The sequence below is a fragment of the Sceloporus undulatus genome, chromosome 4, assembly GCF_019175285.1.
Source record: "Sceloporus undulatus isolate JIND9_A2432 ecotype Alabama chromosome 4, SceUnd_v1.1, whole genome shotgun sequence".
In the NCBI taxonomy this organism is placed as follows: Eukaryota; Metazoa; Chordata; class Lepidosauria; order Squamata; family Phrynosomatidae; genus Sceloporus; species Sceloporus undulatus.
The window spans coordinates 166,704,525-166,722,963 of NC_056525.1; the positions used below are offsets into that span (position 1 = coordinate 166,704,525).

The 18,439-nt window shown below is 43.1% G+C and overlaps 1 protein-coding gene across 1 annotated transcript in view; it reads right to left on the reverse strand.

The window, feature by feature from the left end:
• The window catches only part of PXDC1 (PX domain containing 1), a 47,765-nt gene extending 30,405 nt beyond the window's left edge, over positions 1-17,360 (reverse strand). The window contains exon 1 of the mRNA XM_042462509.1: positions 16,967-17,360. Coding sequence (XP_042318443.1) covers positions 16,967-17,261 — 295 coding nt within the window. The 5' untranslated portion in view covers positions 17,262-17,360. The remainder of the gene's footprint in view (positions 1-16,966) is intronic.
• Between the last annotated feature and the right edge of the window lie 1,079 nt (positions 17,361-18,439).

An 18,439-nucleotide genomic window follows, 5' to 3' on the forward strand; every position in this document is an offset into this window, starting at 1 on the left:
TTCCATAGGATGGAGTGATGAGAGTGAAAGCAGTGTCAAACTGCTTTCACTCTCATCACTCCATCCTATGGAATCCTGGGATTTGTAGTTTGTTGTGGTGCCAGGGCTGGGCTTTGAAATCTCAAGCATAAGAGAGGCAAAAGGCTTGGGCTGCATCTACACTGGAGAAATAATCTGGTTTGAGACCACTTTAACTGCCTCGGCTCAATGCTATGGAATTCTGGGAATGGTGGTCCCTTTGCAAACTGACTCACACAGCTAGGACTTTGGATAATGATGATGATGATAATAATAATAATAAACATGGAAGGTCCCTTTGCAAACTCACTCACACTCACACAGCTAGGACTTTGGATGATGATGATGATGATAATACTAATAATAATAAACGTGGAAGGTCCCTTTGCAAACTCACTCACACTCACACAGCTAGGAAGCCAAAAACACACACACACCCTGGCCCAGAGAGGTCTACCTTTGGTCCTCTCCTTTCCCTTTTGCTGCTGCTGCCCCCGCTTTTGTTGCGGCTGGGGCTGCCCTCCGCTCCAGTCCTTTGCCGGCCCAGGAGGTAAACAGAGGAGAGCTCATCCTCTTTAACCTGGGCGGCCAATGGGGGCAGAGAGCTGGAACAGCCCCGCCCCTGCCAGCAGTCATAGACTACTGAAGCAGGGGGCGGGCTGTTCCACTATTGGCCAGCCAGGCCCAGCTTGCCAGCCAATAGTAGGTGGCCCTCCAGCGCGCCCGGGAATATTAAATGTGAGTGTGGGCGCGCGGAGGCGCGGGGCTCAGCATAGGCAGCAGGCCCGGCTTGCGGAGCCGAACCACGGCGGCGGCGGCGGCGGTAGCGGCAGCGGCCAGAGGAGCAGCCACAGCAGGCCACACAGTGATGGCTACAATGGTGGTGGCGGCGGTGGCGGCCACAAGAGCGGCCAAAGGCGCCGCCATAGCGGCGCAATAACAAAGCCCGGGGGCGGGGGCAAACCCAGGGGCGGGGGGCAAACTGTACCGTAACCGTGCAGACGGTCCAAAAGTGGGAAATTCCTGCCCCCCGCCGGGTTATAGCAACCCTATTCATAAGGTCTCAAAAAGTTAAAGCCAACTTGGTAGCAAATAACAAGAACATGATGTACAACATTCAGATCCAGTGATGGATTTTATTCATTTATTTATTTTTGGCATATATTCAGGAATGGGTCATGAAGTGGAGCCAGAGCTTGCAGGATCAAAGCATTGAGATTTTTTAAATGGCAATGTTATCTGCCATTCCTTGCAGGTCTCCCTGTTCCCTCTGAGTTTAGCTGTAATCCTCATCATAGCTGAGGCAGAGGATTTCCCAAGCAACAATATATTGTTGTGAGCTATTCCTCACAAGGCAAAGGATCTGGCTGTGGAATCAAAAATAGGACTGTAGCAAGAAGGGAAGAAGAGTTGAAATCTTTGTCTCCACCATCCTCATGAAAATTCCTTCTCCTCTTGCAAGAAAACTCTTATGAGCTCAGAGGATCCTAGATAAGCATCAGATCACAAGGAGCCAAGAAAACAAGGTTTAAAGGTGGACAACATGTGGACTTCCAGCTGTTTTTGAACTGCAACTTCTATAATCTTTCTCCAGTGGCACCACTATCTGAAGCTGATGGGAGGTGTAGTCCAGTAACATCTGGAAGGCCATACATTGTCCATCCCTGTCTTAGTCCTCCTTCACCTGTTCCAAGACTACTACAATGGAATTAGCCATCTCTTTATTACTCCTGTATCTTAATCTTAGGAGAGAGCGAAAAGATTAGAAAAATAACAGGGAGCACAATCTTCTAGATGTTTCCTAGCAGGTAGAGGCCACCAGGTTCAATAACTCTTACTTCCACACAAACATGCTCAGGATTAAAATTTGTGTCACAAAATCATTCAATAAAAGGAAATAAAGCTGTATGAATACAATAGACTTCTATCATTTTCATATTGCTTTAACTATCAAGGCTCCATCCTATGGAATAATGGAATCTGTAGTTTGATGAAACACTACAGATAGACACTAGAGCTCTCTAACTCATGTGGAGTGGTAATTATATGGCTTTCCAGATAATGTTGCACTGCAACTCCCAGCAGTCGTTATCGCCAATTATGCTGGCTAAAGCGGCAGACATTGCTGTCCAACAACATCAGGAGGGCCACATAACTTCCTCTATGACGCCAGCAAATAATTCTAAGTACCTCACCAAAGAACAAATCTCTACAGGACAGAGCCATGATGGCTACACTGGTATGAAACTGAAATAACTACAGAGCTTAAATACTTAGGCCTGTTACAGACTGCCAAAATAAAGCTGCTTCGGGTCTCTTTGGAGGTATGCTGTTTAAATGATGCATGCATCCGAACAGTCCGGAAGCTGCACCAAAGCTGGACTCAAGTGCTTAGGAATGGAGTGTGGCTTTGGCGCAACCTCCGGACTCTTAGGACTCATGCATCATTTAAATAGCATGCCTCCAAAGAGACCTGAAGCAGCTTTATTTTCGCAGTCTGTAACAGGCCTTAGTTTAGATAATAATACTTTAAACAAAGTCCAAAATATACAGGGGAAATGAAATAATGGTATCAAACGTGGCATTTGCTAGTGTGTGAGCTTGCTGGGCCCATTCCTTTTCAGAATAAAATTGCTTAAAATTTTTTTAAAAGCCAACCTTGCCAAAAACTTGTTGAGAGTTAGATCATTAAAGAGACTGGTCCTTTGTTTGCCAGAGTGATAAAGACCTGAGTCAGATTCTTTGTTATTAATGAACTGTTGATAGTGCCAACCATAAAATCCGCCATGACGCATGCAGTGTAACAATTGGGAATTTATCTTTATTGCTGAAGCATTGTGACAATAGGTGCTGTCTTGGGAAATGGATGGTTTGCTCCTGCATGGCCACAGATAGCCAGAAAACAGGAAGAAACCTGCAAACCAACATAGAAATATATCAATACAGACACTGTTTATCATTTACTATGCATATATAGATAAGGGGCTGAATTCTGCCTCAATCATACCTAGGGACACAGTGGGTCAACTTTAAGTAGGACTAAGTCTGGATCCAATCCCCTGTAGGCAAAACAGACTTTTCTTATGTACTGTACATAATTATTGTGTGCATTTCTCCTTGAGAGAAAGAAAGAGGAAATATACTGCTTTTTCCCCTCAAGCCTGGAACTTGCACAGTAGAGATTTAAATGCTCTGGGTGAATATCCAAAAAAGCACTACAAAATAGGGGAAGGAACGCTATTGTACACAGATAAAAAAGTGCCTGAAATGAACTGTCTAGGTAAGACTCTATCCTGAGAGCTGTCTAGATAATCCTGCCCCAATCTGATGCCAGTCAGATGGAATTTCAACTCCCAAAGCAACCTGGCCATTGATCTGCAAGGTGCTAGGTTCAAAAAGGCTAATACAGAGCAGCGCTTCTTAAGCTGTGTGATGTGGGGGTCCAGTAATACGCTTGGGAACAGTATCATGTTTCTTGTTGTTGCCTACCATTTTTCTTTCTTTCCTGGAAACTCTAAGTGGGCGGGCAGCCAATGGTTCACAGACTGGCATCAGTCCATGGACCACTACTTGAAGTACTTTCCACATACAAGCAGATTATTATTCAAAACGGCATATTGGACTACTAGAGAGACTGTTGCACCCTTCAATTCAACTGTACTCTTCTTACATTCTTAAGGCTAGATCTCTGCAGTTCTTCTGACACAGGTTCATTTCAAGAGAGAGCCAGCATGGGATAGTGGTTTAAGCATTGGACTACAACTCTGGAAACCAGGGTTTGAATTCCCACTGTATACAAGCCTGGGGGAGGGCTTTCTCTTGGTCCTGTCACTGTCACAGCCATAACTAGCAATGACATGGAAGAGGGCCTTCTCACTAGTTGCTCCCAGACTTTGGAATTCCCTGCCAAAGAAGACAAGGTTGGCCTTCTCTCTACTCACCTTATGCCACCAAGCAAACACCTTTTTATATAGTTAGGCTTTCAGCTGTTTGTTGGATGTTGCAAAATGTCTTTCAATGGGCATACTGTATTTTAATCTTCAAATTCTTTAAACTTTATTAGATTAATATTGCTTAATAGGATTGCTTACTTAATTTGTTTTTTTTAATTGACTTCTTTTTTAGTTGTATTTCGTTTTAGTCTGTTGTAAGAGGTGAGATATAAACTAACTAAACAAATTTCTGATGCTTGCTTAACTATTTTTAAATTATGCTTTGGTTGCAGCCTTGAGTAAACTAAAGAAAACACATTTGTACTGTGTCTGTGTTGAAACAAATCTTGCTAGTTTAATCTCTATTTCAGTACTGATACATTTTCAAAAAGCACAGTCTACATCATCTGTCAGGCAGAGGTTACAGTAAGTCACAGTAAGACAAAGTGTCATAATACCTCCCTGTGGCTGGCTTTGCACTGTGTGTGTGTTTAAATTATTACATCAGAATTTCTAATGCTACAGAACTTTGGAAACTGTGAGTCTCCTTTTCATCAGCCATTTCCAAAGTCAGATGAAAAGAAAGCACAGTTTTGAATGTTCAACCCCAGCATAATAATTACAATCCCACAAAACAGGTTGGTGATCATTTTTCTGACATTAGGGAGGGAAAGAACATTTTGCTAGTGCTATTTTTGATGAATAGCATTTTAGCTTTTAGCATATCTGAACTTAGGGGCTACACAGCCCCTAAGGGCTGGCCTCCAGCTGCCCCTTTTACAACCAGATTGGGGCTGTGGCAACTGCACACTGTGGTCCCAAGCTGACCTTTGCAGGGTGCAATAGCCACGGCTTTATGGCACTCCTTTGGCGCAGAGCCAGAGGAGCATCGTGATGCCATGCGCCATGTGGCGCAACATGCAGTGTCATACCGGCCTGGGGGTGGAGCCAGGGCATATGTCATATAAACACTATGCCCCGACTCTGCCCTCAAGCTTTTCATGCCAGTCTGCACAGCCTCTTATTTGACAATCTGTGTTTAACTGGCAGGATACGCTCAGTTCTCAGGTTATTTAAGCTCAATTAAGGATGTCTCCACAATACTCTACAATAGTTTACCGATGAAAATTGGGACATGTGCAGCCAAGCAACATCAGTGTGGTCATGGTAGCAAAAGTTATTAATGAGGAAGAGCGGAAAAGCTAGGAGAGGCTACAGTGGTTTGGTTGTACCTGAGCCTACTGGAAAGGACAAAATTCTGGCCTGTTACAGACAGCCAAAATAAAGCTACTTCGAGTCACAGTGGAGGCATGGTGTTTCAATGATGCATGAGTCCTAAGAGTCCAGAAGCCACACCAAAGCCATGCTCCAGTCCTTAGGGCTGGAGTGTGGCTTTGGTGCAACTTCTGGACTCTTAGGATGCATGCATCATTAAAACACCATACCTCCATTGTGACTCGAAGCAGCTTTATTTTGGCTGTCTGTAATAGGCCTCTGTCTCCTTGTTTGCTCTCCCCTGCTGGGTTAAAGAAGTTTATCAGATGGGAGGGAATTCACTCTCCCATCTGATAAATTCATTCAGAAACAAGATTTAAATCCACAAAAGCAGGATCATTTTCTGATGCATTGAACATTAATCTGAAATTAGCCCATACAGAAAGTGGACAAATCTCGCAAAAGAGGGATCGTTTTCAACAATAGGGAAGAGGGTTTAACACTTTCTTCTATTCTGCTTTCTAAGCCTGAATTGCCCCACACACCCAGAATGAATGGACTGTTGGACAAATTAAGTGGACACACTTGCCTTTCCATAAGAATTAACCATCAATTAATACATTAGATGGAAAGTGGGAGTTGGGTTGCCAAATGGCTAAGCAGGAAGAGAAAGATATGGCACACTCATATGCCTGGTAATAGTAAGGGTGATATGCAGAAAGTGTTTCATAGCCTGCAAATAAATACTGGCACATACTGTTCTCTAATTATGCCATTTTTGGTTTGTTTGTTTGTTTGTTTGTTTCTTTGTTTAAGAAGGCCAGTGTAAAACAGCTTAGCTAAAAGACTCAACCCAAAAGCTGTGAAATGGGATGTGGCTTCCATAAATATCCTTCAACTTCATGTTATGTTCCTACATTGTGCAATTTCGCATGTGCTGCCATACCACACTGAGATGTTACATGAATGAACCTTGTGTTCATGATCTCCCTCTTCCACTTGCATGATCAGATTCTATTAGTTCCTTCCACATTAGCACACACAAAAACCAAATTGTTAGCCAATGGTTTGTCCTCCAAAGTAAATTTTGCAAGCTAGCTTTATATCATCGTTTGCAATTAGCCCTAGACATTTTGCTACCTGAGGTAAAAGAGAAGACACAAACTTTCCCACATGCCACATTAAAAGGCTGACCAGACTAGCAGTTCAAACCTTCTTTGATGTGGCTGATGGGACTGCACCTGAGAGTGGCAGTCTAACTTTGAGGGCAAGAGCAGATCATATGGTACACATAATTCATTCTGCACTTCTCAGGATGTGCCACTTAATAACAGGACCAGAGCTCATCAAAAAGAACTCAGTTAATTGAACCACCTAGGTAAGTGAAGGAAAAACCATAGGAATCAACAAAGCAAGGCTCATCAAACCATTGCATGGCATGACATTTGACCTCAGCTAAAACACTGTGGTGCAGTCCTCCAGATGTTGTTGGACTACAACTCCCAGAAGCCCTAGCTAGCATAGCCAGTGATAAGGAATGCTGAGAGCTGGGGTTCAACCACATGAGGGCCACACAATTCCCGCCCTCTGATATGCTCCCAGAGTATCACAAGGCAAAGGACCTGGCTGTAATCTTAACCATCTCTTGAGTAGTTTGTGGTTCTCTCTGTGCCAGAAATAAAAGGGATGGGGAGTTACTGCTACAGGCAGTCATATCTGTTGAGAGAACACAACCAAGAGAGGTTAACTTCTCAAAGTTAACCACAAATATATTAACACTTAACTACTTATAATTACCACTGATGACTCTGCACAAGGAAATAACCTTTACATGTATCTGCATGCTGAGTCTGTATCCATGATAATCTTGATATACTTTAGGAAAACCCTCTGGTTACATTGTAACACTTGCACTTTAATTGCCGTGGCAAAAAAGCCATGGTTGAAATTCCAGTGAGGGTGATTGTGCTTCAAAATATTCAAAAAGTGGTTGAAAAATGTGTTTGTCAAGAAACCGTGATAAGAAAACAATATTTTTTGCACAGGACATCAAAAAATGTATGTAGAAAATAATGTCTGTGAAGAAATTTTCTTTTCTGTGCAGAAAATGCTATTTTCTGTGCACAGGAAATAGCATTTTGTACCAAATATTGAGGGCATTCTCACAATGGGAAGGAAATTACTAAAATTATTCATAGCTTCCTTCAAGAATGTAATTAGCAAAGAATTACATCCCTACATATAATAGGCAGGATTCAAATTGGCCATTCTGTGCAGAGAAGAGCCTTTGTCTGGGGGGTGCATCTACACTTTAGAAATAATGCAGTTTGACACCAGTTTAAATGCTGTAGCTCCATCCTATGGGATCCAGACATTTGTAGTTTTACAAGATTTGCCAAAGCATGCTGGTGCCTGACAAAACTACAAATCCCAGGATTCTGTAGGATGGAGCCATGGCATTAAAGTGGTGTCAAACTGCATTATTTCTACAGTATAGATACACCCTGTGTTGGCCGTATAGGTTCTTCTGATTTTTAAGAAAATCTGAAATTACAAACTGCCAATAATATTTAATTTAGGGAATGATAATGAAACAAGTGAAGTTGTATTGAACAGATCTAAAAATGGTGTTGCAAAATTTATGTTGGGCAAAATCATGTGCTTAATGAAAGGTTCTATGCAAGTCCAATGCTCGAATGCTAGTTTCTGAGCAGATATTTCAAAAGAAATTGTCACCTCACCTATCCTGTATATTTCCTTTTAATAGTATATAATATATAATGGTATGAGATACCACCCAAGTCACTGGAAGGACTAGTGAAGCAGACTGTAAAAAGATTTCAAGACAGACCATATACAGACTCAACATCTCAGTACCATAAAACTAGAAAACAGCAAGAATATTTGTAAGGCTTTTAAACTACTGCAGTCATCAGCGGCAGCACTACACAGCTGTCTACAGGGGGCACTTCTGCACAGCAAGTCACTGCCAAATTCCTTTCTGCTTCTTGCTTCCAGCTGAGCAAAAACAAATGTGGAAATAACTTCACATTTCCAAGATCAGAAAAGGAAACAACAGCCCAGGACAATAAAGATTACGTGGCAGAAGCAGAGAAAAATGAAACAGTACAAAGACTTGAGAACAAAATTCCATTAAAAGCAGACTGAAGAAACTTGACTGATTGCAAGACTCAAGAAAATAACTGAAATTCAGCTTAAAAAGCTGTACGGCCTGGAACTCCTAAAGCATGGCACAGCTTCAATATTTGACAGATACAAAAGACACAAATGAGTTGATCCCCCTCCTGAAGAATTTCACAGGAATTTAGTGGCTGGCCCTGCCATTAGGCAAAGCGAGACAACAGCCTTGAATATCAGATGCTGGAGGGTGGCAAGAATAGAGTATTAGAAGAGAAAACTATGTCCCTGTGCCACACAGCCTGCCTTGAAACATTTAAGATAGCCTGGGGGTTTAAAAGCAATGGATGATTCCCTGCAACCAGTTGAAGAATAACACAACTGCCAGTTTAGCTGGATTTCCTACATGCAGCAGAAGAGGATCTAATTCTTTACCACAGACAGCAAAATATCTTGAGCTGGTCATAAGACTGGCTAAAATCCAGGATACCACTTCATTTCTCATCAGTCAGTGATTCAGCATATAAGACTGGTTCACAGATTCTGTAGCCACAATACAACATGGCTTTCAGGAACATATGAGGCAGCCAGACAGACATAAAATGATGCTACTATACTCAATTTATGTTTGTGAACTATACCCTTTGTCTAATGATACTTAACTATGAGGAGCGGCTTAGGGAGCTGCATATGTTTAGCCTGGAAAAGAAAAGGTTAAGAGGTGACATGATAGCCATGTTTAAATATTTGAAAGGATGTCCTATTGAAGGAAGAAAAAACTTTATTTCCTGCTGATCCAGAGGCTATGGCACAGAGCAATGGATTCAAACCACAGGAAATGAGATTCCACCTCAACATTAGAAGAACTTCCTGACAGTAAAAGCTGTTCAACAGTGGGATATGTTGCCTCAGACTGTGGTCTCCTTCTTTGGAGGTTTTTAAATAGAGGTTTGATGGCCATCTGTTGGGAGTATATTAGTTGTGTCTTCTTGCATAGCAGGGGGTTGGACTGGATAGCCCTTGTGGTCACTTCCATCTCTGTGATTTGAGGATTTTATGAATGCATTCTGCCACATGTTCTCTGGAGGGACTACCTCAGCTGTGGATTCCTGCATGGCAAGGGCTGATCTGGATGACCTTTGCAGCCTCTTCCAACTCTTCCAACTCTATGATTCTATCTCATCTCCTCAGATAGCTAAGATAATGTGCAGGGCAGCCGTGCATGTGAATTCAACCACCTTGTAGAACACTTCACACATAGGTTTCTAGAAAGTGCTTTTAGTATGCAGATACTTTTAGAATGCAGCATAATCTGCAATACATCTTGCCAAGAAAACCCCAAGATGGGGTTGCTGTAAGGTGGAGTCAATTTGAAGGCACATAACAACAGTGGTCTGCTAGAAGCTTATGAGATATTAAAAATCCTTGCTAAAAATGTTAGGACATGCGGTTCTCCAGGTGTTTTGGACTCCAAGCCCCAGAAGCTGCAGACATCATGGCCAACACCAAGGGACAGTGGGAGTTATTATAACAACATCTGGAAGGTCAAAGATTCTCTAGCCATATCCTATAATACCAGGCTGTCAGTTCGACACATTTATAGAATTAGAAAATTAGAATTATAGAATCAGAGAGTTGGAAGAGACCACAAGATCATCCAGTCCAACCCCCTGCCATACAAGAACTCACAATCAAAGCACCTCCAAAGAAGTGTTTAAAAATCTCCCAAGGAGACTTTACCACTGTCTAAGGGAGTGTCAAACAGCTCTTACTGTCAGGACGTTCCTCCTAGGACTTCATCACATGGGGACAACTGGAAGTTTAAACAGTGATTATCCTGTGAAAATCATGCATTTACGATTAAAATTTTCACACCGTCTCAGTTAAAGCACCATTATCCTAGGAATATCCTGTGAAAATAGTGCAATCATGAGAAAGGTTTTCACACGACGTAACAATGAAAAGTGAAGTGCCATTAACCTGGGAATAACCAGGCAATAAACAGCAATAAATCATTCATGGGAAAATCCCGTAAATGATTTGTTGTTGTTTATTGCATGGTTATTCCAAGGATAATGACTCTTGTATCACACTGTGTGTGAAAATGTTAATCGTGTTTTAATGATTGCATGATTTTTATGGGATAATCACCATTTAAACTACCGATTTCCCCCCATGTGATAAAGTTCCTAATGTTTAGGTGGAATCTCTTTTCTTGTAGCCTGTATCCATTGTTCTGTGTCCTATTCTCTGAAGTAGCAGAAAACAAGCTTGCTCCATCCTCAATATGACATCCCTTCAAATAGTTAAATAGGGTTATCATATCTCCTCTTAACCCTCTCTTCTCCATGCTAAACATACCCAGCTCCCTAAGCCTCTTCTCATAAGGCATGGTTTCCAGAGCTGTCACCATGTTAGTTGCACTCTTTTGGACATGCTCCAACTTGTCAACCTCCTTTTTGAGCCCAGAACTGGACACAGTATTCCAGGTGGGGCCTGACCAAAGCAGAATAGAGTGGCACCTTTACTTCCCTTGATCTAGACACTATAGTTCTGTTGATGCAACCTAGGATCGCATTGGCCTTTTTAGCTGCCATATCACACTGTTGACTCATGTTCAATTTATGTTCAACTAAGAGGACTCCTGGATCCCTTTCACATGTATAAGTTTCCTTAAGCCAGTTGTCCCCATCCTATATCTATGCATTTCATTTCATTTCTTTTTTTCTTTTTATTTATTTTTCTTTTTATTTTTTTGGCCTCAAGTGCAGTACCTTACATTTCTCTGTTCTGAAATTCATTTTGTTAGCTTTGGCCCAGGTTTCTAATCTATTCAGGTCATTTTGGAATTTGATCCTGTCCTCTGGGGTATTAGCTATTCCTCCTAATTTGGTGCCATCTGCAAATTTGATAAGCATGCCCTGTATTCTCTCATCCAATTCACTGGCAAAGATTCTCATCTTCACTAGCTGCCCTCCTTTTCTCCTCCTTTATTTTCTTCAACTCAGTTTCTGAGTTCTTCTGCTCAGATTAATTCTGAGGTAGATACAACTACCTAGGCTCCTCTCACTTACATCTGTTCCCCTTGTCCATCTTTAATTATATTCAGTTCACAGGCTTCAGCAGCCTCTATGTACAGTCTGTGTACACAGAGCTTGGTTACCCAGTTTGGTTTCCCAGCAATTGGAGCCAAGCTATAACAACAGATCCCCTATTGCCTGCCCAATGTTTCAGTGTGACTTGGTAGCATTTCTTTTTCTTCCTGACATCCAGTTGGCACATATATATACAACGCCACACAGTATCACACAGGGGACAACCGACTCATTCACTTGGTTTCATTCAGTCACTTTACACTCTATTTTAAAAGTCTTTCAGCCTCTCCTCAAATCCATCACAACCTTCAAGCCCTCCTCACTTTGGGAACAGAACAATATGATACATGTATTTCCATTGCATAGAAACATTTTTCTGTTAATGCATCTGAGACCATAATCTGAGCGGCTGAAGAAAAGGAGCTTCTTAACCATTTTCTCTTAAGGCATTTTCCTATAGAAAACTGCTTTTACCTTGCTGAAAATAAGGCACATATAAAGAATGGAACTGTACCATTCCAAAGATCAAGTGGTAGATCCTCTGTATCAAATTCTTGTCCACATTTGAAACTATTGGCACATGGAAACGAAGCATATCAGGAAAAATTCTAGCCAAGTCTTGTTTTTGATGTGGTGATTTTCTACAAACAGGGATATTTCTTTTAACACAAGGAGCGTGAACATGGTATATCCTGTCCCACTTGTACTCAAAATGGTACAATCATAAGAGGGCTTCACTGTGGGTTGAATCAAGATATAGTGAAAGTGAAATTAGACCCCACTGAAAGTTATGACTCTTAGGTGAGTCAAGACAAAACCTAAGTACCATTCATTTAAAGGAGTCTACTTATGTATGAGTAAAGTCCAAACAGTAACAGTTGGTGGCTCCCACGTCAGTGGGGTAGTGAATCCATGCCGGGTTTTCGCCCAACTTTTAAAACCCAACTAAAACCCACACCAGATTCCCCATCGCATTGACCTGGAATAGATCTTACTCTATATGGTTTTTCATATATGTATGGGAGGCGCTAAAATAATTGCTGAGTCCACTTTTTCTCCTGGAATGAAAGAGAAAAATAATTATCTTTTTGGATAAACAGCAGTGATATATTCTGCCAGTAAGATCTGTCACCAAGTACATGATGAAAAACTGCTAATTGCCATTTTGTTTTATTCTTAGATATACCATAGAATCCTCTCACTTAGAAAGTGAGAGGATTCTATATGTGCTATGTTTTAATTTGGGAGAACTAATGAACAAATCTCACCTTTCCCCCCAATTCAGGGTGATTCTTGGACAAATAATTCTACATAGCATTATAGGATCACCTCCAAGGAATGAACTGAAATTCACATTTGATTATATGTTTATTTACTGTTTATATTTTAAATCACATGTCTATCCCGCTGTCCTTCCAATGAGCTCAAGGTGGCATGCATGTTTCTCCTTTGCATCTTATCTACACAACAGCTTAGTGAGGTAGATCAAGCTGTGAGAGAGTGACTGGACCAAGGTCCTCATAAGAGTGGAATGGCTTTAACTTTGATTTGTCTTTTTCCTTTCCTCTCTTTCATCTCACTTTCATTTTTTTTAAAATCAAAAGAAAAGATCCATGTTAAATTTGGATATAACTCAGTTATAGGTCCCAACTATCAATATAGGGCCAGTGCACTATATTATTACAGTACTGTGTCTCCTGTGATTGTTTGAAAGACAAATATGAAGAATAAAGAATGCCAACATAAACAAAGTGCTAATCTTTTGTTTTTAAAAACACATTTTCCTCGTTGTAAACACTGCAAGTTGCTGGGAGCTGAAAGCTTACAGTGGAAAGGTTTTCTATGAATCAAACAAAAAGTACTTGCAAGACTCTCATACTATTTGTAATGTGCTTGTAAGGGTGGAGCAGAAAACAAGAGGAAACCATTGGAAGACTAAATGTAAACCCGGCCAACATACTTATTACAATCTTAATTAAAGAGTCAGGAATACAAAATGCAGTCACCAGGCTCCATGTGAGGTTCTCACTTCTTGATTATTTGGCACAACCTAAAAGATGGAGAACCGATTCCTGAAAGAGACAGCTGGGCTCTGTAGAGCTATGGACTCAAACATCTGCCTCGATGGACTGCCAGTCCAAGGCATCTGGCTATCAAATTTGAATCACTGGTGCATACAGAGTAATTCCCAGGAATTGCTCCGCAGCTGTAAGACTCCTTTCCACTGAAGATTTTGGAAATTTTAAGCCAGAGCATCATTCATACCCACTGTAAGACATTACGCCAGCCTTTTCCAGGCTGGAAGGGATGTGAGGAGTGCCCAGTAGTATCTGCCATGGGTAGGACAAAAATCCTCATCATCCCCAGCCAGCAATGGGCAAAGGATGGGGATTGTAGCCTAGTCAACTGGAGGAAAAGGGCAAAGGAAGACGGCACCAAACCATTAAAGACAGCTGTATAGCAGTTCCTGAGAATTACTCTGTATACACCAGTGACTCCAAGTGGTTGACGCTGATGCATTCCTTATGAGTTTGCCTATTTTTTAAGACATCTGGTGTATATGTGTGTGTGTTATACATATTACCACCTTCCCTGGGCTTTTACAACTGGACTGGTTAGAAGTCAGAAGAAAAATGGGTCCTTTCACACTACACAGTGATAGCACTGGATCCCACTTTAACTATGTTGCTGCAACCTATGGGATTCAGGGGCTTGTAGTTTGGTGAGGCACTAGATTTCATAACCGATACAAACAAGTGTATATGTCCTTTCAAGTCACCTGTTGAATTATGGCAACCCCATAAATGTCATAGGATTTTTTTAGACACAGAATACTCAGGAGTGGTTTGCCGTTGCTTTCCTCTCAATGTGTATCTGCCTGTGTATCACCTGTAAACTGATGCAGCCCCATGAATTTGTAGGGTTTTCTTAGGCAAGGAATACTCTCCTTAAGCAGCAAATCCATAGGATGGGACCATGGTAGTTAAATGTAGAATGATGTTGTTATAGCTATGTAGTGTGAAAGGGCCTAAAACGACAGAGCAAGGAAGAGCCAAGGGGGAGGCCCTAGGAAATAAGCTTCCCACTTCTTTCCAGAGATCAGGGGTGACAGCCACAGGACTCGCTTCGCTTATCCTGCCACAAAGATTGTTTACCCGTTTACAATGCCAAGATAAGGAGTGATAACTGCTGAATCAGCACATCCAGCGCTGACAAACTACACAGAGATTGTGAGGCTGACCTAGAGTCCAAAGGAGGGTGGGGTGAGCCATATGAGCAATTCCAGCAGTAACAATGACTTCTTCCTATTACCTCCCGCACTCGATCCAGCTGTTCCAGAGGCTGGAAGGGATGCATGGAGTGCCATCCAGAAGTGACCCAAAGAAAAACAAGATATGCCACAACAAAATGCCTGAAGGGTGTTCATAAATCACAGTTCCTCTCATACAGCAGCTGCTGCTGCAACTCTTTTAGGAGGATGCATTTATTCCACAACTGGGCAGGAGAAACATAATCAGGTTTTCAGTTCCCCAAAGGAGCCGATCTGCATCTCTGGGCTTCCTCTTTTCAGAAATCCACCAGGAAAGAGCCAGGAAGCTGTATAGGCCCAGTTTTCCTTTCACTTTATGGACCCCCTTCATCCATAATGCAGACCAGAAGGACCAAGGTAGGTATTATCCATTCACTCTGCCCCAAAATATTAAAACTCCATTCAGTGTCACAATCAGTAGTGAAATCTTTTAAAGGAGATGGAACCACAACTCTGAATGCTTGCTCAGCTATGGAGACCCACTCACACTAGAGGAATTCTGCTAAGAAACAGGATTTAAAGTAGATAAAACCCACAAATGTGGGAGGTTTAATCACACGATGTTTCTGCAAACATGAAATAACGCAAAAATAAAACGAATGTAAAGGGGAGAGAAACGACATCTTTTTCCTTTTGGAACTTCCCGAAAGTAAAAAGGTGTCATTTTTCTCCCCTTTGCGTTCACTTTATTTTAGTTTTGCAGAAATGTTGTGTGATAAACCTCCTGCATTTAAATCTACTTTAAATCCCATTTCTAAGCTAGTGTGATAAAGTTTGATGTTGGGCAAGTCACATTCTCTCAGCCTAAAGCAAAGGCAAACCCTCTCTGAACAAATCTGGCCAAGAAAACCCATCGATAGCTTCACCTTAGGGTCGGAAAAATGCTATGAAGGCACACAGCAACAACAACCTATCACTTCCATCAAAGCATGACTAAATACAAACCCCCAACCTTGAGGGCTTTCTTCTTCCCAAGTGGCTGCTTAGAAGAGGCTGGAACTGGCATTCTGCACATGCTCTGAAGCACTGCTTTTATAATTCCACGCTGGCAGCAAAGGACCAAAGAAAACATAGCCCCAAGTGAGCCCTAATGCCATTCTTTCACATGGTTCTGTATTTTCACTTCTCCTGGGTTGAAAGACACACTTCCAGCAGGAAGAGCCCTCTGCCCATCTCGCCCTGCCTCTGGGCATCTTTCTGGGCACTGTAACTAACGACAAAGGAGGACAAGGCAAGAAAAATGGAGGACCTGACCAAAAGAAAGCTAAAAAAAGTTTTCTTAAAACTTTTTTTAAAAAAGCCTTGCTCCTCAGTCAGGCTCAAAGTGGAGGACATTCGAGAAAAATGTAGGACCTGACCAAAGAACAGCTCGAAACACTCATAGAAACGGAAATTCGTGCTTCCTAGTCATGCCCAAAATGTAGGACGTTTAAGGGAAAATGTAGAACTGACCAAATAAAAGCTAGAAACACTCATAGAAGTATACATTAAATTCATGCTTCCTTAAGTCATGCTGAAAATGGAGAAGGGGCTGGAATGGAGGAGATGGGCAAGAGAAGGGCCTTGGCCTCCAGCCCCAGAGAAAGAGGGTCTGCGGGGAGAGGAGGCCAAGGCTTCCCAGGGAAGGAAGGAAGGAAGGAAGGAAGGAAGGAAGGAAGGAAAGAGGGAGGGAAGAGGAAGGAAAGAAGGAAGGAAGGAAGGAGGGAGGGAGGGAAGGAAGGAAGGAAGGAAGGAAGGAAGGAAGGAAGGAGGGAGGGAGGGAGGGAGGGAAGGGGAAGGAATGAAGGAAGGAAGGAGAAAAGAAAGGAGGGAAGGAAGGAAAGAAAGAAAGAAAGAAAGAAAAGGAAGGACGGAAGGAAGGAGGGAAGGAAGGAAGGAGAAAAGAAAGGAGGGAGGGAGGGAAGGTAAAAAGAAGGAAGGAAGGAGGAAAGAAAGAAAGAAAAGGAAGGACGGAAGGAAGGAAGGAAGGAAAGAGAGATGGAAGGAGGGAAAGAAAGGGAAGGAGAGAAGGAAAGAAGGAAAAAGGAAAGGATGGATGGAAGGAAGGAAGGGAAGAGGGAAGGCGGGAGGAAAAGAGAAAGGAAGAGGGAAGGAAGGAGGGAAGGAAACAGTGAAGGAAAGGGAGAAAGAAGGAGGGAAAGAGAGAAGAAAGGGGAATGAGGGGAGGGAAGAGGGAATAAAAGAAGGAAGGAGTGAAGGAAAGAAGGAAGGAAGGAGGGAAAGAGAGAGGGAAGGAAGGGGGAGCCTGCTGTCGGGACCTTGGAGGAGGGCTCCCTGCTGGGCCCGAAGCTGCCCGGTCCCCTGCTGCTCCTGCTCCTGCTGCTCTTGCTGTTCCCCGGGGAAGGCGTCTCGGAGGCGGGCGAGGAGGCGGCGGAGGTCTGCGTAGCTGCGGTGGAGGTAGAGGACGTTCCTGTCGGACCACTCGGTGCGGATCTCGAAGAAGTCCTCCTCGTCCCCGCGGCGGCTGACCACCAGGCGCCGGACCCCGTTGACCCAGCAGCCCCTGACGAACATGTTCACCAGAGAGGTGCCCTCGAAGACCGAGGACGCCATCCGCCCCAAGACACGGCCCCGACACCATCCCAGCCCCCCCAGCCACCCAGGGAGGGAGCCCCGGAGCAGGAGGCAGGGAAGGAGCAGGGAGGCGGCTCTCCTCCTCCTCCTCCTTCCCTCCTTCCATTGGACAGGCTTCGCGGGGCTGTTTCTTTGAGCTTTCTCATTGAGGCTGCATCCACTCTGGAGAAATAACCCGGTTTGACACCGTTTTAACTCTTTTTCTGGCTCAAGGCTATGGGGTTCTGGGAGTTGGAGTTTGGGGAAGGCTCTGGAGCTGGGAATGGTCAAGGAAGGAAGGAAACTGCAAATCCCAGGAGAAGGGGGGAGGAGGCAATATCTGAGCATTATAAATCCACGAAACTGCAAATCCCAGTGGTTCAGGGTGAACAACCCATCCTCCTTTCCCAGGACATATCCTGTCTTTCAGCCTTCTGCACTGGGAGACCTTGGGCAAGAAGTCCCACTCTCTCAGCCTCAGAGGATGGCCATTCACACTACGGAAATAACCCAGTGTGAAGCCAGGTTATTTCCACAACATTCAGACTGGCCCCAAATGCACCTAGTGACATTTGCAGGGAGAACAAAAAAATCCCACTTAACCCAATGCATTTGACACCAGATCACTACTGGAAATGGCAGTGGCGCCATTTTCTCTCTGGTGGGTTCAGTGTGATCAGGGACAAGGTCTCCTTGGCCTCTTAGAGATTCAGGGATGTAAACTGTAGTGACAGCGTCATTCTGAGATGGCATCACCGCAGAGATCCAGATCTCCGTGGGACAAAAACCTAAGTGTGAATGCCCCCAAAGAAAAGCAAAGCGGAGAGGGATAATTACATTGTATTATGTGGATCACAGTCCACCATTTCAGTCCAGATGAGCCTGACTGGAATGGATAGGAGATGCATAAAGGCATAGTTCTTGAGGAGCTTCCATTCTTTCCACTACAGCGTGGGCTAACTCATACTGCATTGCTGTGGCCCATACAGGGATCCCTCCACATTCGCTGGAGGTATGGTTGAAGGACCATAAATAAAAAAGCACTATTCATTTTATTTAAGAGGACACCTCTCTAGGAATCTCCAGGTCCTCTGGGGCAACTTTATGGTCAGCATCTGCCAGAGGTTGGTTGTAGAGTCATGCTGGAGGACCCACAAAAGCTTAGAGAAGTGTTTTCT